This window comes from Pecten maximus, chromosome 12, assembly GCF_902652985.1.
Source record: "Pecten maximus chromosome 12, xPecMax1.1, whole genome shotgun sequence".
NCBI lineage: Eukaryota > Metazoa > Mollusca > Bivalvia > Pectinida > Pectinidae > Pecten > Pecten maximus.
The window spans coordinates 8,906,262-8,930,218 of record NC_047026.1 but is presented as its reverse complement, the minus strand read 5'-3'; the positions used below and the strand labels follow the sequence as shown (position 1 = coordinate 8,930,218).

Sequence of the window (23,957 nt, the reverse complement as noted above, 5' to 3'; positions counted from 1 at the left end):
TACAAAGCTTAATCATGAACAATCGTCTGATTCAAACGTTTTTGCGACTCCAAAGCACTTTACGTCTTTGTACCCTTTTCACAAAAGAGTTCCACATGACGTGTTGCATTGGAAATGGCAGACAGAAACGCCAAAGACTCGACCCCTCCGCCGCTTTTGTTAATGCCTGCAGGAGGAGGGCTGACTCTCAACCCCCCAGACCATCCAAATGTATTGATGCCTGTTATACAGAGTGAACCATCGCTTTTGGGATCCGGTAAATTTATCTTCTTTTAAAATAAAAAAAACGACGCCGGCAAATGTCATTTCCGCAGCTGTTTCAGGGAGTTTCAGTTTGTAAACATCAACAGATAAAGATCGGTAGAAAAACTACTTTCATTTTTTCTTCTTTGTTTATATATTTGTATTCCCTCTTAAGTATATACTCCTCTATCGAATGGTCCATTGATAACTTTGAAGCAAATTTAACAAAATTGTGAAGGGGGCCGTATGGCCTGGATCATAGATTGTCAATCAGGACCTGTTGACTGTTGATCTGGGGAAAGATACTTCAATATGAAAAATACCAAGAATTGCAACATCAGTTATTATTTATGTATGAATGGTGTATGCCTAATTTTCATAACAAACATGTAAATACTTGATTACTAACCTACCATCAACAGCTTTCAAATGATATACAGAATAAATCAATTTTATTTACGTGTCCAGTATTTTATTCGTTACAGATGAAGAAGGTGAAGCAGACAGTTTTGTTGGGCAGTCCCCACTACAAGGTTCTAATACTCCTTCACAGCCCTCAACCTTTAACCTCTTCCAAAAATCTGGAGGGGGTGGGGCTGATCCCTTCTCGCAGGTGGGACATAATCCACACCCAGGTCCGACTCCGACTAGTTTGTTTGGGTCCCCAGCTCCCACAACAGCATCGCAGGCCGTGGTTCAACCAACCATCCCTTCAACAACAAAACCAGCTGGCCAACCATTCAATGGAGGCCCAGTCTCACAGCCCATGTTCGGTAGGACTTTATTCAACTGTTTAATCTACCATCTTTCTCAATAAAAATCTAACATCAAAGAATCATAAGTCTCTATAAAACCAATTTCTGGATGTCACACCTGGTTTAATATTAAATGCTTTGTAAAGTAAGAATTCAGTATATTGTGTTAACTGTTATTATATAATATGTTTACAGTTTATGAAAATTAAATCTGTACATACTAAAATTACCAGGGAACAAGTATTTGTTACTTGACAAATTTTCATTTTTTTTTTATCTTATACAGGAAGTTCCCCCGCCCCTCCCCCAGCTGGAAATCAGTTCCGTAAACAACAAGGACAGAGATTGTCAACATATGCTCAAATGCCTTCAGGGACATATGCTGGAGGCCAAGGTGGTGCCAATCCATACTCCTTGGGACAGTCTCCGAGTATGATGCCTCCAGGACCTCCCAGTAATATGATGTCACCAGGACAACCTCCATACGGGGCACCAATGGGAGGTCTGCCCCCAGTTCCTCCCTCCATCCAGTCATCAGTAGCCATGTCAACATCTTCATCCCCCTATGGAGGGCCTCCTGTTGCACAAGTAAACCCAACAGTCTCTCAGACATCCTTCACACAAAGATCACAGACCAGCTTTGATATGGACCAGTCTAATTACTCTGGGGCCCAACAAGGGGGCTTTTATCAACCTGTTCGGCCCCACTGGTGTTTTTCTAAAAGAGTGGAGAGTAAATTGATCTGGTATCCATTCACATTGAAAGACAGTATGGCTATAGAAGAGGCTTATAAAAGTGGTGAGACCTTGTACTTTTTAAGTAGACAGAACACCGACTGTAGTCACAGAGACAAAACCTAGATAAATTCTAGATAAATTAAAGACCATTAATAAGTAAATCGTGGAACAATCTCTTTACAGGAAGGGAAAAGCAATAAGGTTAGGTAAGACAACCTCGTCAGCTAATACATTGTCTGGAATCTACACTGTAGTTAGGGATGTGAAGTGTATGGTCATTCCTAATGATACATGTTATAGATTAACGTATACATCTTTATATTCAAATTAAATCATTTGAACCTAAAAAAAAAAGAAAAATTAAGTCATGGAACACTCACCCGCAGTATGGCTTTGCCTTTGTTTTGGATTATACAACATTATCTAGCATATACTGTACCTCTGATTAAATTCATATCTAACAGTGATATCCATTTTCGTATCTTTTAAATAACCATTTGAGATTGTTGATGTAATTTCTACATTATCATTAGTCTGGACAACAACACTTGATGTTTTGTTTGTAGGTGCCGAAGTGGTCGCCACAGATGGTGGACGTTATGATGTATTCATGTCCACTCGTACCCGTAAATCTGTTTACTGGCAGGAAGATCCCTCTCCCGTCGTCAGAAGTACCTGGTTTTACAAGCGGGAGGGTGACAATCGATATGTCCCCTATGAAGAACAGATTGCGCAGAGACTTGAAGTAATTTAAAGTTTAATTATTCAGATATTTTTTTTATTACTTTTTCAGTACCACTGTGAATGATATTTTTACATCATTATTTAAGATTTGACACAAAAGACTTGTTTGCTTTTGGGTAAGAAGTAAATGGTTACATGGTGCAGACATACCTTAAAAAGTGCTTGAATTTCAGATCAGCATTTATAAAGTCCTGGAAATGTCCTTTTATATCTTGAAAGTTCTTTGAAAAGTGTTTTGTCTTAAAGTTTTTCTAGGAGTACTAGCTTTTTTTTTTTTACAAAGTTAAGAAAAAGTCAAGGAAATTTTATTTTTACATTGATTTCTAGATGTATTTAGTGGATTTAATTTGTTCATATTTACCCAGACCTTACAGTGCAGGTTTTTGAGCACTTAACTTACACAACATAATTAGAATGGTAAATTAATGTTCTTTTGTTATTTAAATTAAGTTACAGATAAAAATACTTCAATTCCCTATGAGTTTTGTCAAAAATTACTCCTCGAAAGTTGTGGAAAAGTGCTTGAAAAGCTCTTGAATTTTGTTATGAAAAATCTGTATTAACCATAGGTTTGATGCACTGGAAAAGCTTTTACTATATTAATTTGTTAAACATTTTCAAATTACAGACAATATTTGTGTGCTTTTACTTTCAATAAAGTGACATTAAGTATCCTGTTTCAATATCCTCTACATTTTGTTGCCTCCTGGCAGAGTGAGTACCAGAATGCCGTGACCAACAATGCATGGCACAAGAGGCTCGAGTTTCCGGGAGGGGAGACCGTTGTGATGCACAATCAGAATGTGATGGTCCACTTCCAGCCATCCTCACAGCCAGACGAGTGGGGAACTGTACAGGTGGGTGGACTATAGCGTTTCCCCTCCTTTAGGCTTTCATTATCAACAATATGATTTTATTTCTGAACATGGCTTTTCATTTCTTGACAAGAGATTTTTTTTTGTCAGGGCCATTTCTGAATTCTATGTCTCCAAATGGTGATTCTGACAAGATTGTATGGAACGCGAACTGTTAGACATGTCTGTGTGATAATTTGATGTTGTCAACCAGTCACTACCAGATGGCAGGTCAAAACAGTACAGTAGGACTATCCCCTTTTCATTTACTCATTTTCCTGTTGAAACACAAACATCTTTTACCTATTAAATGTTTTTTATTTTATAAATTAGTTAATTTATTTGGGTCCAAGAGACCTGATAGCTTAATTATAGAATTTCTGTAACGTAACAAGCTGCTGGCACTGCATATCATACTTACGCTGTACTTATCTATCAACTCTATAATCAATCTAGAATTACATGTAGTGCTGGCATCAAGTTACCCTACAAACTTGTGAGCTGATATTCATCATTTACAGATATGTATATACATATGTATATAACCTCCTAAAGTTTGATACAGTAGGTCAGTCTGGTCTGACAGCTTACAGCTTTAATAGTTACTAGATAATATGTACCAGCTTGTTGGCTATATATTCTCAGCTCTTTATATAAATCATAATTCTCAGCTCTTTATATAAATCATATCCAGGTCATACAAATATCACATCCAGGTCATACAAATATCACATCCAGGTTATACAAATATCATATCCAGGTCATACAAATATCACATCCAGGTCATACAAATATCACATCCAGGTCATACAAATATCACATCCAGGTCATACACAAGTCACATCCAGGTCATACACAAGTCACATCCAGGTCATACAAATATCACATCCAGGTCATACAAATATCACATCCAGGTCATACAAATATAACATCCAGGTCATATAAATATCTCATCCAAGTCATACAAATATCACATCCAGGTCATACAAATATCACATCCAGGTCATACAAATATAACATCCAGGTCATACAAAAATCAAATCCAGGTCATACAAATATCACATCCAGGTCATACACAAGTCACATCCAGGTCATACACAAGTCACATCCAGGTCATACAAATATAACATCCAGGTCATACACAAGTCACATCCAGGTCATACAAATATCACATCCAGGTCATACAAATATATCACATCCAGGTCATACAAATATCACATCCAGGTCATACAAATATAACATCCAGGTCATACAAATATAACATCCAGGTCATACAAATATCACATCCAAGTCATACAAATATCACATCCAGGTCATACAAATATCACATCCAGGTCATACAAATATCACATCCAGGTCATACAAATATCACATCCAGGTCATACAAATATCACATCCAAGTCACACAAATATCACATCCAAGTCATACAAATATAACATCCAGGTTATACAAATATCACATCCAGGTCATACAAATATCATATCCAGGTTATACAAATATAACATCCAGGTCATACAAATATAACATCCAGGTCATACAAATATCACATCCAGGTCATACAAATATCACATCCAGGTCATACAAATATCACATCCAGGTCATACAAATATCACATCCAGGTCATACAAATATCACATCCAAGTCACACAAATATCACATCCAGGTCATACAAATATCACATCCAGGTCATACAAATATCACATCCAGGTCATACAAATATAACATCCAGGTCATACCAATATCACATCCAGGTCATACAAATATAACATCCAGGTCATACAAATATCACATCCAGGTCATACAAATATAACATCCAGGTCATACAAATCATATCCAGGTCATACGAAAATCACATCCAGGTCATACAAATATCACGTCCAGGTCATACAAATATCACATCCAGGTCATACAAATATCACGTCCAGGTCATACAAATATAACACCCAGGTCATATAAATATCACGTCCAGGTCATACAAATATACATGTAACATCCAGGTCATACAAATATCACGTCCAGGTCATACAAATATCACATCCAGGTCATACAAAAATCAAATCCAGGTCATACAAATATCACATCCAGGTCATACAAATATCACATCCAGGTCATACACAAGTCACATCCAGGTCATACACAAGTCACATCCAGGTCATACAAATATCACATCCAGGTCATACAAATATCACATCCAGGTCATACAAATATAACATCCAGGTCATACAAAAATCAAATCCAGGTCATACAAATATCACATCCAGGTCATACAAATATCACATCCATGTCATACACAAGTCACATCCAGGTCATACACAAGTCACATCCAGGTCATACAAATATAACATCCAGGTCATACACAAGTCACATCCAGGTCATACAAATATCACATCCAGGTCATACAAATATATCACATCCAGGTCATACAAATATAACATCCAGGTCATACACAAGTCACATCCAGGTCATACAAATATCACATCCAAGTCACACAAATATCACATCCAGGTCATACAAATATCACATCCAGGTCATATAAATATCACGTCCAGGTCATACAAATATCACATCCAGGTCATACAAATATATCACATCCAGGTCATACAAATATATCACATCCAGGTCATACAAATATCACATCCAGGTCATACAAATATAACATCCAGGTCATACAAATATCACATCCAGGTCATACAAATATATCACATCCAGGTCATACAAATATCACATCCAGGTCATACAAATATAACAACCAGGTCATACAAATATAACATCCAGGTCATACAAATATCACATCCAAGTCATACAAATATCACATCCAGGTCATACAAATATCACATCCAAGTCACACAAATATCACATCCAGGTCATACAAATATCACATCCAGGTCATACAAATATCACATCCAGGTCACACAAATATCACATCCAGGTCATACAAATATCACATCCAGGTCATACAAATATCACATCCAGGTCATACAAATATCACATCCAGGTCATACATGTACCAATATCACATCCAGGTCATACAAATATAACATCCAGGTCATACAAATATCACATCCAGGTCATACAAATATCACATCCAGGTCATACAAATCATATCCAGGTCATACGAAAATCACATCCAGGTCATACAAATATCATGTCCAGGTCATACAAATATCACATCCAGGTCATACAAATATCACGTCCAGGTCATACAAATATAACATCCAGGTCATACAAATATCACATCCAGGTCATACAAATATAACATCCAGGTCATACAAATATCACATCCAGGTCATACAAATATCACGTCCAGGTCATACAAATATCACATCCAGGTCATACAAATATCACATCCAGGTCATACAAATATAACATCCAGGTCATACAAAAATCAAATCCAGGTCATACAAATATCACATCCAGGTCATACAAATATCACATCCATGTCATACACAAGTCACATCCAGGTCATACACAAGTCACATCCAGGTCATACAAATATAACATCCAGGTCATACACAAGTCACATCCAGGTCATACAAATATCACATCCAGGTCATACAAATATAACATCCAGGTCATACAAATATCACATCCAGGTCATACAAATATCACATCCAGGTCATACAAATCATATCCAGGTCATACGAAAATCACATCCAGGTCATACAAATATCATGTCCAGGTCATACAAATATCACATCCAGGTCATACAAATATCACGTCCAGGTCATACAAATATAACATCCAGGTCATACAAATATCACATCCAGGTCATACAAATATAACATCCAGGTCATACAAATATCACATCCAGGTCATACAAATATCACGTCCAGGTCATACAAATATCACATCCAGGTCATACAAATATCACATCCAGGTCATACAAATATAACATCCAGGTCATACAAAAATCAAATCCAGGTCATACAAATATCACATCCAGGTCATACAAATATCACATCCATGTCATACACAAGTCACATCCAGGTCATACACAAGTCACATCCAGGTCATACAAATATAACATCCAGGTCATACACAAGTCACATCCAGGTCATACAAATATCACATCCAGGTCATACAAATATATCACATCCAGGTCATACAAATATAACATCCAGGTCATACACAAGTCACATCCAGGTCATACAAATATCACATCCAAGTCACACAAATATCACATCCAGGTCATACAAATATCACATCCAGGTCATACAAATATCACGTCCAGGTCATACAAATATCACATCCAGGTCATACAAATATATCACATCCAGGTCATACAAATATATCACATCCAGGTCATACAAATATCACATCCAGGTCATACAAATATAACAACCAGGTCATACAAATATAACATCCAGGTCATACAAATATCACATCCAAGTCATACAAATATCACATCCAGGTCATACAAATATCACATCCAGGTCATACAAATATCACATCCAGGTCATACAAATATCACATCCAGGTCATACAAATATCACATCCAAGTCACACAAATATCACATCCAGGTCATACAAATATCACATCCAGGTCATACAAATATCACATCCAGGTCATACAAATATAACATCCAGGTCATACATGTACCAATATCACATCCAGGTCATACAAATATAACATCCAGGTCATACAAATATCACATCCAGGTCATACAAATATCACATCCAGGTCATACAAATCATATCCAGGTCATACGAAAATCACATCCAGGTCATACAAATATCATGTCCAGGTCATACAAATATCACATCCAGGTCATACAAATATCACGTCCAGGTCATACAAATATAACATCCAGGTCATATAAATATCACGTCCAGGTCATACAAATATAACATCCTGGTCATACAAATATCACATCCAGGTCATACAAATATAACATCCAGGTCATACAAATATCACATCCAGGTCATACAAATATCACGTCCAGGTCATACAAATATCACATCCAGGTCATACAAATATCACATCCAGGTCATACAAATATCACATCCAGGTCATACAAATATCACATCCAGGTCATACAAATATCACATCCAGGTCATACAAATATAACATCCAGGTCATACAAATATAACATCCAGGTCATACAAATATCACATCCAGGTCATACAAATAACACCCAGGTCATACAAATATAACATCCAGGTCATCTAAAATCACATCCAGATCATACAAATATCACATCCAGGTCATACAAATAACACCCAGGTCATACAAATATAACATCCAGGTCATCTAAAATCACATCCAGGTTTTCTCCAATGATTTCCAAACAAAATCAAACTTACATGACTTTTTAATGAGATTATTGAAAATCTAAACACATTCAAATACACCTCACAAGGTCTTACGTCCAAGGTCACATACGGGTATATGTGTGTAGGAATAAATATATATTTTCTTGATAATTATAGGAGGATTTTCAATTCAGTTCTATATGTGTGAATTCCATTCAGTTCTATATGTGTGAAATCCATTCAGTTCTATATGTGTGAATTCCATATTTTTTGTAAGCCATTGTCTGCACAGCTTGTTTGCACATAATATACACACATGCTCAACTTCCATCACAGAAGATTAAAATTAGTATAGCCATACTATACCTTACACATTACTAGCTATCTGACTTACATAATGAATATATAATTAGCAGGCGTACTATACATGTTACTATAGCTATCTCACAATGAGTTTAATATACTGTGTGTACTATTTACAGTGCACTCTTGGATTGATATTGTTAAATAGAAATATCAAAATGAAGCTAATTATAATAATCCACATTGAATATAAAACAACAAATAAGTAAATGTTTACTTATTCTTTCTGTTCAGATGCTCACATATGGTATGGGAGGTCAGGTACATGTTATATTCTCCATCCTATATAAATCCAGTTATTGTTCCGACTCCGAAAAATACAAGTCCTGGTATTTTGAATCCACAGTTTTGGGTTTAGCTTCAGTTTGATAACAGGTTTACCGCCTAAATGACTCTGCCTACTTCTCATCTCCCCGACTATAGTCAGTGTTCTGTTGGTGTTAGATACAAGTGTAGTTACAAATTTACGGCCTCATCACTCTGCCTTTCACTAGATTTTGTCTCACTGACTATAGTCAGTGTTCTGTTGGTGTTAGATAGTTACAAATTTACGGCCTCATCACTCCGCCTATCACTAGATTTTGTCTCACTGACTATAGCCATTGTTCTGTCGGAGTGGTTTAGCTTCTGTACAATTGCTTCCCTATTACTTTTTTAGCTGGCTGGGTAGTTCAGTTTAATTGGCAGTTATGTTTACCAAGCTTCAAAGTCTGCTTAAAACCTGATGTACACCCTTAAACTGAGAGACTGACCTGTCTGACATATGTTAGGGTAATCTTGTTTGGCTCAGTCAACAATCCTAATAGTCAAGGGAAGACAACCAGGAGAAAACATGATTTTCTGTTATTTAAAAATTTAATTAAAATCGGGATTGTTTTAATTTGTCAGGATAATCAGGATTGTTTTGGATGTTTCACTACATACAGAAAATAACTTACCACACTACATAAATCTTTTCAAAGACAGCACCTTGTAAAGTTAATGAAGAAACAGAATTTTATCACCAATGATAATCATAGTATGTGTTTGTTGTACCTATTAACAATCTAGGTCACCTGCATGTCTGTGTCCAGTAGTGGTCACCTTGTGGTCTGTTGTAGGTTTGGACATTTCTCAAACTGTTCAGTTCATGGTCAATGCTCCACAAATATAGTCATGTGGAGTGGACAAATATCCTGTCCAGGTCTCACGAAGAGAACAGTTAACACTCAGCTAAAGATGGAAAATGTAGATTACTCTTAATTGTGCTTCACAGATATTACTTATTTGTGTTCAGTGCATTTTGTAAGATCATGTGGGATGCTCATGTCAACACTAAATAGCATGCTGCATAATGGTCCAGGATTGTACCTATAATGGTCAAGGAAAGGCAAGGTCATAAAACCTTAACGACCAGGGTGATAATATCCTCAAAGGTCAGGGTCATAAAAAGGCAAAGGTCAGAGTTGTAAGATATCAAATGTCAGGGTCACAATACCTCAAAGATCAGGGTCATAATATCCTCAAAGGTCAGAGTCATGACTCCCTCAAAGGTCAGGATCTTAACTCACTCAAAGGTCAGGGTAATAAAACATCAAAGGTCAGGGTCACAATACCTCAAAGGTCAGGGTCATAACTCCTTCAAACAAAAGAGTCATAACTATTTCAAAAGCCAGGGTCATAAAACAATCCTCAAAGGTCAGGGTCATATAACTCTCTCAAAGGTCATGGTCATATAACTCCCTCAATGGTCATGGTCATATAACTCCCTCAAAGGTCAGGGTCATATAACACCCTCAAAGGTCAGGGTCATATAACACCCTCAAAGTTCAGGGTCATATAACACCCTCAAAGGTCAGGATCATATAACTCCCTCAAAGGTCAGGGTCATAAGACCTCATATGTCAGGGCCATAAAGCATCAAAGGTCAGGGTCATAAAACAACCCTCAAAGGCCATGGTCATATAACACCCTCAAAGGTCATGGTTATATAACTCTCTCAAAGGTCAGGGTCATATAACACCCGCAAAGGTCAGGGTCATAACTCACTCAAAATTCAGGTCATAACATCTCAAATGTCAGGATCATGATACATCAAAGGTCAGGGCCTTAAAACCTCAAAGGTCAGGGTCATTAAACAAACCTCAAAGGTCAGGCCCATAAAACCTCAAAGGTCAGGGCCATAAAACCTCAAAGATCAGGATCTTAACACCTTCCAAGGTCACAATACATCAAAGGTCAGTGCCATAAAACATCAGGGTCAGAAACTCAGTATGATAATTAGCATTGTACCTTTGAACCATCCACTCTAGCATACATGCAGTTTTATTTGTTATTATTTTTTATTGTACTTTTGGAAAGCCTGTCTTAAAAGCTACAGAATGCTTGCATGGAATTAGCACAGTTAATTAATTAAACAGAAGTTTCAAATTTAATGTGTAAGCTACACTGCAATTACGTTGTAGTGCATGCCTCTGTTTACAAAAAATAAAAATGGAGGAAAAGGGAGGTCTGAGAATATCACCTAGGCTTTACAAATTGAAATGAATCCTGGCATACTTTTGTGTTACATTTTACTTTAGTCAGCTTCTGGCAACAAAGTTGACCTTGACGTCATTTATCATCCTATAAACTTCTATACCAGCTAAAATTGCTACATAATAAAATCAGGTAATTATTGATTAAGAAAACCAAAAGGAGATTTCAAAACTGGCCAGCTGTACATGTGGGCTTCTGCATTAAAACATCATGAATTATAGCAATATTGACTCAATTAATTATCAGAGTTAGACTTTCTGACATTAATTTTCCACTTCTGATAAAATCTACATGATTCCATTCTTACATAAGAAGGTCAATCATTTACTGTGTTAGTGACTTGACCCCAAAATTCATTATATTAATCAACAATTTTTAATGAAGATAGAATTATAATTTGACTTTTGATTGATGACTTTTCTCTATTGAAGGGTCGTCCTCCTCCTCCGCTCATGGTGAGTGACCTGCTTTAGTTCCGCTAGACTTCGTCCATGTGTGACAGTGCAAGCATGGTCACACTTCACTGACTTTGTCTGAACTCTCTCTAATATGGACAGAATTTCTACTGTGTGTTCTTACTTTGTGTGTTTTAAGTTATCTTATCACTGTCAAAACTATTTCAGTTTTGATTCCTTTTGGAATAATTTTTGGTATTATTTTCTAAAACGTAAAAAAAAAAATGGATTTGGAACAAAGGAATTTGCATAATAATCATACGAGAAAATCAGTGATCATTTATAATGTTTTAATATCAATCTGAGAAAAAGGATTTTCAGAATTAGGCTAGCTGATGGACCATGTGATGGGAATACCAAGAATCGGTTGAAATTTCCCTGTGTCTATTGTGACCTCATTTCTCATTCATCATTCCTACAGACAAAATTACATCATATGTATATCTAGTTTGGTAGTGTATGTGAAATATAGAAAGGAGATTGGTGTGCAGTGACAGTACTCTTATAACAGGGTTTTTTTTAACTGAAAGGCTCTTGTTTGCTGCAGATATGATTTTGTATTGCACTGCATCATTGCTACTCACTGCATGAGCCTCCAACACATCTAGGCTAACCCTTACCCTTTTAGCCATGTTATACAGCAAGTTTGCTTATGTTTGCAGTGTGAATGCTTTGTGTATATAGTAGCCAGCAAAAGCTCTAAACCTAGCTGTTAATATAACAATGCTTTATATAGTATACACAGCTTACTGATATACTCATGCACTATGGCAATAAGTTTTTCAATGTTACTTTTTAGGTAGCTTGCTAAATTTATTTGTGAATGCATTTAAGCAATTAGTTTGCTTGTACAGTATTGTCAAAAACATATTTAAAATGTCTAATATACCATATATGTACTTAAAAAAATCATGCATTTCCCAGCAATATCTCAGAACAAGTATGTGATTAGTGTTTCAGTATATAGACATGCTATTTACCTAAATACCCATATGTATGTACCTGTAATTAGCAATTCCATTGAAGCATGTTTGTACAAATACTTGCATGCTGTTTATGTTCACAACAGGTATTTGTCCTGTCCATCAATCAATCCATCAGACTGGAAAAAAAACATATTTAAAACTCGAGAGCCATCTTACTCTTTTCTGCTGACAAGAATTTCTTTTGACTAGTGATCATAAGGCCTTGATTTTCCTGCAGAGTGAGAGGTTGCTAATCGAGCCCCTGATGTGGGCAGTATATGTTTCATTCTCTTTTCTTTTATGTTTAAATTCAATTTGAGAATTGAACTATGACCTGTCAAATACCATACTAGTATATGGCTCAGTCAACTGTCCTGAAATGTCCTCTTATTTATCCTGTAGGAGGAAGGCATGCGACCCAGGGTTGTGAAGAGAGGACTAGACGACTTTGAGAGTATACAGGAAGGTACGTACAAATGTATTAGGTGAGGCACTGTATTGGTACCAAAAATAGGTCACTCTGACCTACATTTTGACATTTGAAGTAGGTCAGAGAAAAAGTTTATCTGGGCACTATATCCAATATTGTTTGCTCACCTGGTCCGAACTTCATAGTATGTGTGAAAAAAAGTGTTAATACTAATTTTACACTGTTATATTGGAGAATGACACTACTTTCAGCAAGTGCCATGTTCCTTGACCAGTACCTCTGTAAATTGTTTGTGTTACAGGCGAGCCTAGTCAGGTTGATCATCTGGTATTTATGGTCCACGGGATTGGATCCTTCTGTGACGTCAAGTTCAGGAATGTCGTGGAGTGTGGTAAGTGTAATGTACTAGTATATGACAAAGGGGCACAACTCTTCATAAAGAAAAAAGAGCAAAGATTCTATTAAATGTGGGAGAGACATTGTTTCAAATGCAAAACATCAAAAAAATTAGTGATGAATAAAAATTGCAAATACAAATTCTACCTGTTAATTTATGGATGTTTACTTTTATGGCTGCTTTGCCCTAGATAACAATGTCAAAATCATCTTAGAAGCAAAGTCTTTTCTAAAGATGAACTTCCAAACAGTATTTGATCTCCCACTTTGTAATAACAACTTATCAACCCATGATTATAACATGGTATGGTTATCTATCACCAGTCTATAACTTATTGACCTGTCTGTATAACATGGTATGGTTATCTATCACCAGTCTATAACTTATTGACCTCTGTATAACATGGTATGGTTATCTATCACCAGTCTATAACTTATTGACCTGTCTGTATAACATGGTATGGTTATCTATCACCAGTCTATAATGTATTGACCTGTCTGTATAACATGGTATGGTTATCTATCCCCAGTCTATAACTTATTGACCTCTGTATAACATGGTATGGTTATCTATCACCAGTCTATAACTTATTGACCTGTCTGTATAACATGGTATGGTTATCTATCCCCAGTCTATAACTTATTAACCTGTCTGTATAACATGGTATGGTTATCTATCACCAGTCTATAACTTATTGACCTGTCTGTATAACATGGTATCGTTATCTATCCCCAGTCTATAACTTATTGACCTCTGTATAACATGGTATGGTTATCTATACCCAGTCTATAACTTATTGACCTGTCTGTATAACATGGTATGGTTATCTATCCCAAGTCTATAACTTATTGACCTCTGTATAACATGGTATGGTTATCTATACCCAGTCTATAACTTATTGACCTGTCTGTATAACATGGTATGGTTATCTATCCCCAGTCTATAACTTATTGACCTGTCTGTATAACATGGTATGGTTATCTATCCCTGGTCTATAACTTATTGACCTCTGTATAACATGGTATGGTTATCTATCCCAAGTCTATAACTTATTGACCTGTCTGTATAACATGGTATGGTTATCTATCCCAAGTCTATAACTTATTGACCTGTCTGTATAACATGGTATGGTTATCTATCCCAAGTCTATAACTTATTGACCTGTCTGTATAACATGGTATGGTTATCTATCACCAGTCTATAACTTATTGACCTCTGTATAACATGGTATGGTTATCTATCACCAGTCTATAACTTATTGACCTGTCTGTATAACATGATATGGTTATCTATCACCAGTCTATAACTTATTGACCTGTCTGTATAACATGGTATGATTATCTATCCCCAGTCTATAACTTATTGACCTGTCTGTATAACATGGTATGGTTATCTATCACCAGTCTATAACTTATTGACCTGTCTGTATAACATGATATGGTTATCTATCACCAGTCTATAACTTATTGACCTGTCTGTATAACATGGTATGATTATCTATCCCCAGTCTATAACTTATTGAACTCTGTATAACATGGTATGGTTATCTATCCCCAGTCTATAACTTATTGACCTGTCTGTATAACATGATATGGTTATCTATCACCAGTCTATAACTTATTGACCTGTCTGTATAACATGGTATGATTATCTATCCCCAGTCTATAACTTATTGAACTCTGTATAACATGGTATGGTTATCTATCACCAGTCTATAACTTATTGACCTGTCTATATAACATGGTATGATTATCTATCCCCAGTCTATAACTTATTGAACTCTGTATAACATGGTATGGTTATCTATCACCAGTCTATAACTTATTGACCTCTGTATAACATGGTATGGTTATCTATCACCAGTCTATAACTTATTGACCTGTCTGTATAACATGGTATGGTTATCTATCACCAGTCTATAACTTATTGACCTGTCTGTATAACATGGTATGGTTATCTATCACCAGTCTATAACTTATTGACCTGTCTGTATAACATGGTATGGTTATCTATCACCAGTCTATAACTTATTGACCTGTCTGTATAACATGGTATGGTTATCTATCACCAGTCTATAACTTATTGACCTGTCTGTATAACATGGTATGGTTATCTATCCCCAGTCTTTAACTTATTGACCTCTGTATAACATGGTATGGTTATCTATACCCAGTCTATAACTTATTGACCTGTCTGTATAACATGGCATGGTTATCTATCACCAGTCTATAACTTATTGACCTGTCTGTATAACATGGTATGGTTATCTATCCCCAGTCTTTAACTTATTGACCTCTGTATAACATGGTATGGTTATCTATCCCCAGTCTATAACTTATTGACCTGTCTGTATAACATGGTATGGTTATCTATAACCAGTCTATAACTTATTGACCTCTGTATAACATGGTATGGTTATCTATCCCAAGTCTATAACTTATTGACCTGTCTGTATAACATGGTATGGTTATCTATAACCAGTCTATAACTTATTGACCTGTCTGTATAACATGGTATGGTTATCTATCCCAAGTCTATAACTTATTGACCTGTCTGTATAACATGGTATGGTTATCTATCACCAGTCTATAACTTATTGACCTGTTTGTATAACATGGCATGGCTATCTATCACCAGTCTATAACTTATTGACCTGTCTGTATAACATGGTATGGTTACCTATCACCCGTCTATAACTTATTGACCTGTTTGTATAACACGGTATGGTTATCTATCACCAGTCTATAACTTATTGACCTGTCTGTATAACATGGTATGGTTATCTATCACCGGTCTATAACTTATTGACCTGTCTGTATAACATGGTATGGTTATCTATCCCAAGTCTATAACTTATTGACCTGTCTGTATAACATGGTATGGTTATCTATCACCAGTCTATAACTTATTGACCTGTCTGTATAACATGGTATGGTTATCTATCACCAGTCTATAACTTATTGACCTGTCTGTATAACATGGTATGGTTATCTATCCCCAGTCTATAACTTATTGACCTGTCTGTATAACATGGTATGGTTATCTATCACCAGTCTATAACTTATTGACCTGTCTGTATAACATGGTATGGTTATCTATCCCAAGTCTATAACTTATTGACCTCTGTATAACATGGTATGGTTATCTATCACCAGTCTATAACTTATTGACCTGTCTGTATAACATGGTATGGTTATCTATCACCAGTCTATAACTTATTGACCTGTCTGTATAACATGGTATGGTTATCTATCCCCAGTCTATAACTTATTGACCTGTCTGTATAACATGGTATGGTTATCTATCCCCAGTCTATAACTTATTGACCTGTCTGTATAACATGGTATGGTTATCTATCACCAGTCTATAACTTATTGACCTGTCTGTATAACATGGTATGGTTATCTATCCCTGGTCTATAACTTATTGACCTCTGTATAACATGGTATGGTTATATTTCAGTGGACGACTTCAGGTCTATATCATTAAGTCTACAACAGTCTCACTTTAAGAGTTACGTAGACTCGAATCGTATCGGAAGGGTGGAGTTTCTACCTGTCCATTGGCACTCAGCCTTACACGGGGACGCTACAGGTCTTGACAAGTAAGTGTCCTAATAAACACACTGCCTTACACGGGGACGCTACAGGTCTTGACAAGTAAGTGTGAGGACACTAGGACATCAAAATAGATAAGTCATAAAACAAGCTTTGATATGTTTAATGATCCTCTCAAATGTCTCGTCTGTAATTGAAATACATAATATAACATACAAATACCAAATTAAATATTTGAGTCAGTACCAATATTTCAATGACTTTAGTTCTTGAGTCATTATTTAGTGATTATCTGACAGAAAGCCTATCTTGAATTTTATAATTGTCTGTAAATTCACTGTTATTCTCTGTTAAACAGAATGCTGAAGAAGATCACGTTACCCAGTACAGGGAAATTACGGAACTTTGTCAACGATACACTCATGGATATACTGTTCTACACCAGCCCGACTTACTGTCAGGTACGATTTGTTTGTATCTCAGCCCGACTTACTGTCAGGTACGATTTGTTTGTTTGTCAGTCTGACTTACTGTCAGGTACGATTTGTTTGTTTGTCAGTCTGACTTACTGTCAGGTACGATTTGTTTGTATCTCAGCCCGACTTACTGTCAGGTAGGATTTGTTTGTATCTCAGCCCGACTTACTGTCAGGTAGGATTTGTTTGTATCTCAGCCCGACTTACTGTCAGGTAGGATTTGTTTGTATCTCAGCCCGACTTACTGTCAGGTACGATTTGTTTGTATCTCAGCCCGACTTACTGTCAGGTACGATTTGTTTGTATCTCAGCCCGACTTACTGTCAGGTAAGATTTGTTTGTATCTCAGCCCGACTTACTGTCAGGTACGATTTGTTTGTATCTCAGCCCGACTTACTGTCAGGTAAGATTTGTTTGTTTGTCAGTCTGACTTACTGTCAGGTACGATTTGTTTGTATCTCAGCCCGACTTACTGTCAGGTAAGATTTGTTTGTATCTCAGCCCGACTTACTGTCAGGTACGATTTGTTTGTATCTCAGCCCGACTTACTGTCAGGTACGATTTGTTTGTATCTCAGCCCAACTTACTGTCTGGTACGATTTGTTTGTATCTCAGCCCGACTTACTGTCAGGTACGATTTGTTTGTATCTCAGCCCGACTTACTGTCAGGTACGATTTGTTTGTATCTCAGCCCGACTTACTGTCAGGTACGATTTGTTTGTATCTCAGCCCGACTTACTGTCAGGTACGATTTGTTTGTATCTCAGCCCGACTTACTGTCAGGTAGGATTTGTTCGTCTCTCAACCCGACTATCTCTCTCAGTACTTGTGTAATACTTTTTCTCTTACACTCACATCTTACATGGTACTTTATAGCAAAAATCAAAAATAACATTGCAAAAAAATATGTTCAATTATTCGTATTCACTTATGTGGGGACGAAGTATTCTGTTTCAGATCAGGCAATGTTTTTAATGGAATTTACGGAAAAAACTTTGTAATAATCTATGATGTATTGTACAGATGGTGTGTCATCATTTATTTGTTTTCTTTGGCTTACAGATGATAGCGGATACTGTCGGAGAGGAGATGAACAGACTCTATAGTTTATTCCTCAGTAGGAATCCGCGATTCCAGGGAACAGTGGCTGTGGCAGGACACAGCTTAGGTACGTAAATCAGGGTCAGGGCAGAGCTTAGGTACGTAAATCAAGGTCAGGGCAAAGCTTAGGTATGTAAATCAGGGTCAGGACACAGCTTAGGTATGTTAATCAGGGTCAGGGCAGAGCTTAGGTACGTAAATCAGGGTCAGGACACAGCTTAGGTATGTAAATCAGGGTCAGGGCAGAGCTTAGGTACATCAATCAGGGTCAGGACACAGCTTAGGTTTATAAGTCAGGGTCAGAGCAGAGCTTAGATATGTAAGTCAGGGTCAGGGCAGAGCTTAGGTACGTAAATCAGGGTCAGGGCAGAGCTTAGGTACGTAAATCAGGGTCAGGACACAGCTTAGGTACGTGTATGTAAATCAGGGTCAGGGCAGAGCTTAGGTGGGTTAATCAGGGTCAGGGCAGAGCTTAGGTACGTTGATCTGGGTCAGGGCAGTATGAAATGTAATACTTCACGATTCTGGCATTATTAAGATAACACGTTGCTGTTGACAGGTTCTACGATCTTGTTCGAGTATTATAAAGATAACATTTTGTTGTTGACAGGTTCTACGATCCTGTTTGAGTATTATAAAGATAACATGTTGTTGTTGACAGGTTCTACGATCCTGTTTGATTTGCTATTACACCAGAAGGACCCAAGTTCACCTGACCTTCAACCTCCAACCGACAGTGCCCCACACCAGGTGGACGCTAGTCTGTCTACAAGTTTTACCGACGACACTGTAAGTGATATAGTCTAAATCACATCAACAGTACATTTCTCTGTGGTTTGTCAGATGGTCTTCAGAGAAAATCAGGCCAAGGATGTTTTAACTACAACATGATTCAGTGTCAACATGTCATATTCTCACAACTTTGATCACTAGTTCCATTTATAAAAAGTTTTGACTTTGAGAATACCAATTTATTTGGTGTTTATGAAGTAGCATTCCTTAAAATAACTGGCCTTGATAACAGTATTTAGGGTACAACCAAATGCAGTAAGCTGATCTGTATTAACCAAATTTTATTTCCACACATTAATATTGACAAATCATTTAGTATTCTGTTGTTTTACTGCAAACCTTAACTAAGGACCTAACTGTGACTTATTAAGTCTGTAATTTCGGAGTGCTGTTCCTGTTTTATCGTTTTCTGTTATTTAATGTTTAATTTTCTGTCAGAATTGTATGCTTGCTTCTCAACAGCACTCAACATCTAGTCAAAATGGTTTGGAAGAAGAGGAGTCGGAAATGACCTTGGAGGAACTCCTGGCCAAGGTCGGATTACAGGACAAGCTGGAGGTCTTCCATCAGGAACAGATTGACATGGAATCATTGGTGAGTAGTGGAGGGAAAGAAGGAGGGAGGGAGGAATAAAGTGTTGGGATGTAGGTAGAGGATATATGTGTAGTGGAGGGAAAGAAGGAATGAGGGAAGAATACAGTGTTGGGATGTAGGTAGGGGATATGTGAGTAGTGGAGGGAAAGAAGGATTGAGGGAGGAATACAGTGTTGGGATGTAGGTAGGGGATATGTGAGTAGTGGAGGTAAAGAAGGAATGAGGGAGGAATACAGTGTTGGGATGTAGGTAGGGGATATGTGAGTAGTTGAGGGAAAGAAGGAATGAGGGAAGAATACAGTGTTGGGATGTAGGTAGGGGATATGTGAGTATTGGAGCGAAAGAAGGAATGAGGGAGGAATACAGTGTTGGGATGTAGTAGGGATTGTGCGTAGTGGGGGAAAGAAGGAATGAGGCGGAATACCGTGTTGGTATGGAGGTCGGGGCTTTGTGAGTGTGGAGGGAGAAGGCCTGAGGGAGGATACCGTGTTGGGCTGTGTCGGGGATATGTGAGTATTGGAGCGAAAGAGGATGCGGGCGGAATCCAGTGTTGGGATGTGGTAGGGATATATGAGTAGTGGAGGTCAGCCGGGCTGGGGAGGAATACCCGTGTTGGGATGTAGGTAGGGGATCTGTGTGTAGTTGGGGAAAGAAGGAATGGAGGAGAATACGTGTTGGGATGTAGGAGGGGATATGTGAGTATTGGAGCGAAGAAGGAATGAGGGAGGAATACGTGTTGGGCTGTAGATGGGGATATGTGATAGTGGAGGAAAGACGGATGAGGGAGGAAAATACAGTGTTGGTATGGAGGTAGGGGATATGTGAGTAGTGGAGGAAAAGAAGGAATGAGGGAGGAATACAATGTTGGGATGTAGGTAGGGGATATGTGAGTAGTGGAGGAAAAGAAGGAATGAGGGAGGAATACAGTGTTGGGATGTAGGTAGGGGATATGTGTGTAGTGGAGGGAAAGAAGGAATGAGGGAGGAATACAGTGTTGGTATGTGGGTAGGGGATATGTGAGTAGTGGAGGGAAAGAAGGAATGAGGGAGGAATACAGTGTTGGGATGTAAGTAGGGAATGTGTGAGTAGTGGAGGTAAAGAAGGAATTAGGGAGAAATACAGTGTTGGTATGTAGGTAGGGGATATGTGTGAGTAGTGGAGGGAAAGAAGGAATGAGGGAGGAATACAGTGTTGGTATGTAAGTAGGGGATATGTGAGTAGTGGAGGGAAAGAAGGAATGAGGGAGGAATACAGTGTTAATATTTAGGTAGGGGAAATGTGAGTAGTGGAGGGAAAGAAGGAATGAGGGAGGAATACAGTGTTGGGATGTATGTAGGAGATATGTGAGTAGTGGAGGTAAAGAAGGAGGGAGGGAGGAATACAGTGTTGGTATGTAGGTAAGGGATATGTGAGTAGTGAAGGGAAAGAAGGAATGAGGGAGGAATACAGTGTTGGGATGTAAGTAGGGGATATGTGAGTAGTGGAGGGAAAGAAGGAATGAGGGAGGAATACAGTGTTTGGATGTAGGTAGGGAATGTGTGAGTAGTGGAGGGAAAGAAGGAATGAGGGAGGAATACAGTGTTGGTATGTAAGTAGGGGATATGTGAGGAGTGGAGGGAAAGAAGGAATGAGGGAGGAATACAGTGTTGGGATGTAGGTAGGGAATGTGTGAGTAGTGGAGGGAAAGAAGGAATGAGGGAGGAATACAGTGTTGGTATGTAGGTAGGGGATATGTGAGTAGTGGAGGGAAAGAAGAAATGAGGGAGGAATACAGTGTTGGGATGTAGGTAGGGGATATGTGAGTAGTGGAGGGAAAGAAGGAATGAGGGAGGAATACAGTGTTGGTATTAGGTAGGGGATATGTGAGTAGTGGAGGGAAAGAAGGAATGAGGGAGGAATACAGTGTTGGTATTAGGTAGGGGATATGTGAGTAGTGGAGGGAAAGAAGGAATGAGGGAGGAATACAGTGTTGAGATGTAAGTAAGGGATATGTGAGTAGTGGAGAAAAAGAAGGAATGAGGGAGGAATACAGTGTTGAGATGTAGACAGGGGATATGTGAGTAGTGGAGGGAAAGAAGGAATGAGGGAGGAATAGAGTGTTGAGATGTAGGTAAGGGATATGTGAGTAGTGGAGGGAAAGAAGGAATGAGGGAGGAATACAGTATTGAGATGTAGATAGGGGATATGCGAGTAGTGGAGGGAAAGAAGGAATGAGGGAGGAATACAGTATTGAGATGTAGATAGGGGATATCTCATCATCAGTCTCCAGCCTTGAGTAAAGAATTTTTGTTTGATTCATTATGACAGCTTTTTCACCTCTCAGTTCTTGAATCGTTTGTGGGTAAATTACATGGAAGTCCTGATGTCAGAATCATTTGTGGGTAAATTACCTGGTAGTTCTGATGTCAGAATCGTTTGTGGGTAAATTACATGGAAGTCCTGATGTCAGAATCATTTGTGGGTAAATTACCTGGTAGTCCTGATATCAGACAAGGTAAATATACAAACGGAGAATGTTCAACGTTTGGAAATAGTTTAGAAGATGATTTCAAATATCTCTGGGTACATTTAAATAGGGATACTACTAATACACTGCTTTTATGTACTGCTCTATTTACTTTGAATAAAAAGAAAATCATTTAAAACAGTCATGAAGCTTAATGTGTTGATTTTAAATGAATTTAATTACAACCAAGTTATCATTTTGAAATGTTTTGAATTAATTGATAGATTTTTGGCAAGCTTGTTCAAAACACAAAAGTGAATTTCTATTTCCATCTAAGTAACAAGCAAGGACAGTTTTAATATTCTTGCGAAAATGTCATTATTTTTTTCTTTTTTGATGTTGATTACATTACTTTTAATAAACATTAATTTCCCTGTAAACCACTTGAATTTGTTTTGTCACAAAAACGGAAAATTATAACTGCCATAAAAATCAATTGAAAATATTAAATATTTACCATCTTTACCTACTATGGTAGCTCCACCCTCCACTTCAGGTGGAGATTGGAGGTTTTTGGTTTGATGCTCCTTTTACCGGTGTCGGTTTACTTTGCTCGGGAAGATTAGAAACATTCTAGTCTGTACTCTTTGGTAAGACACTTTACCCTAATTGCTCTGGATTACAGGCCTCCCATATATTGTTCAGTGAGGTAGTCACCAACTACTACAAGGTGATCCCACCTCAAAATGACCCTGGCTGTTTACAGGGTGATAAACAAAGCAAACAAATAAACAGACATGTATGATGATGTTAGTGATTCTAAATATTCCATTGTTTTACAGAGCATGTGTAGTGAAGGAGATCTCAAGGACCTCGGACTTCCGATGGGACCCAGGAAAAAACTCCAAGGACTTATCAAGGATGAGCAGCACAGAAAGGTAAGTCAGATATTGGAAAGTTTGGAAAATTTTACACTCAAGTATTGTACACATTCCAGATCATCAAATCTGTCGGTCTTAAATTTGTATGGCCATACATTGTATAAGTTTGTACATATATAAAATAATATTGTTTAAGAACCATAAGATTCTTCAGGAAAATCAGACCATTTGTATAAAAATATCATTAATTGATTCCTGTTTCAGCAAAGAAATTCGGAGCGAGCTGAGAGGAAAGCTAAAGAAGAAATAGAACGGAAAGTACGGGAACAACTGGAGGGAGAAATGAAGTCTCAGGCAGCCTTAAGCAAACCAAGGTAAGTCTTGTAGGGTGTACA

General features: G+C 37.5%; 1 protein-coding gene across 10 annotated transcripts in view; it reads left to right on the top strand.

Moving 5' to 3' along the window:
* The first annotated feature begins 103 nt into the window (after window positions 1-103).
* LOC117338784 (phospholipase DDHD2-like) overlaps window positions 104-23,957 on the top strand; it is a 33,539-nt gene continuing 9,685 nt past the window's right edge. For 9 of the 10 annotated variants that reach the window (XM_033900128.1, XM_033900127.1, XM_033900125.1 and 6 more), the window contains exons 1-15: window positions 104-256; window positions 729-1,016; window positions 1,285-1,797; window positions 2,303-2,481; window positions 3,194-3,337; window positions 11,900-11,923; window positions 13,291-13,354; window positions 13,620-13,709; window positions 17,178-17,319; window positions 17,631-17,733; window positions 18,811-18,916; window positions 19,511-19,638; window positions 20,104-20,235; window positions 23,524-23,619; window positions 23,827-23,936. In XM_033900128.1, coding sequence (XP_033756019.1) covers window positions 115-256; window positions 729-1,016; window positions 1,285-1,797; window positions 2,303-2,481; window positions 3,194-3,337; window positions 11,900-11,923; window positions 13,291-13,354; window positions 13,620-13,709; window positions 17,178-17,319; window positions 17,631-17,733; window positions 18,811-18,916; window positions 19,511-19,638; window positions 20,104-20,235; window positions 23,524-23,619; window positions 23,827-23,936 — 2,261 coding nt within the window. In that variant the 5' untranslated portion in view covers window positions 104-114. The remainder of the gene's footprint in view (window positions 257-728; window positions 1,017-1,284; window positions 1,798-2,302; window positions 2,482-3,193; window positions 3,338-11,899; window positions 11,924-13,290; window positions 13,355-13,619; window positions 13,710-17,177; window positions 17,320-17,630; window positions 17,734-18,810; window positions 18,917-19,510; window positions 19,639-20,103; window positions 20,236-23,523; window positions 23,620-23,826; window positions 23,937-23,957) is intronic. The other variant, XM_033900130.1, reaches the window with a different exon arrangement.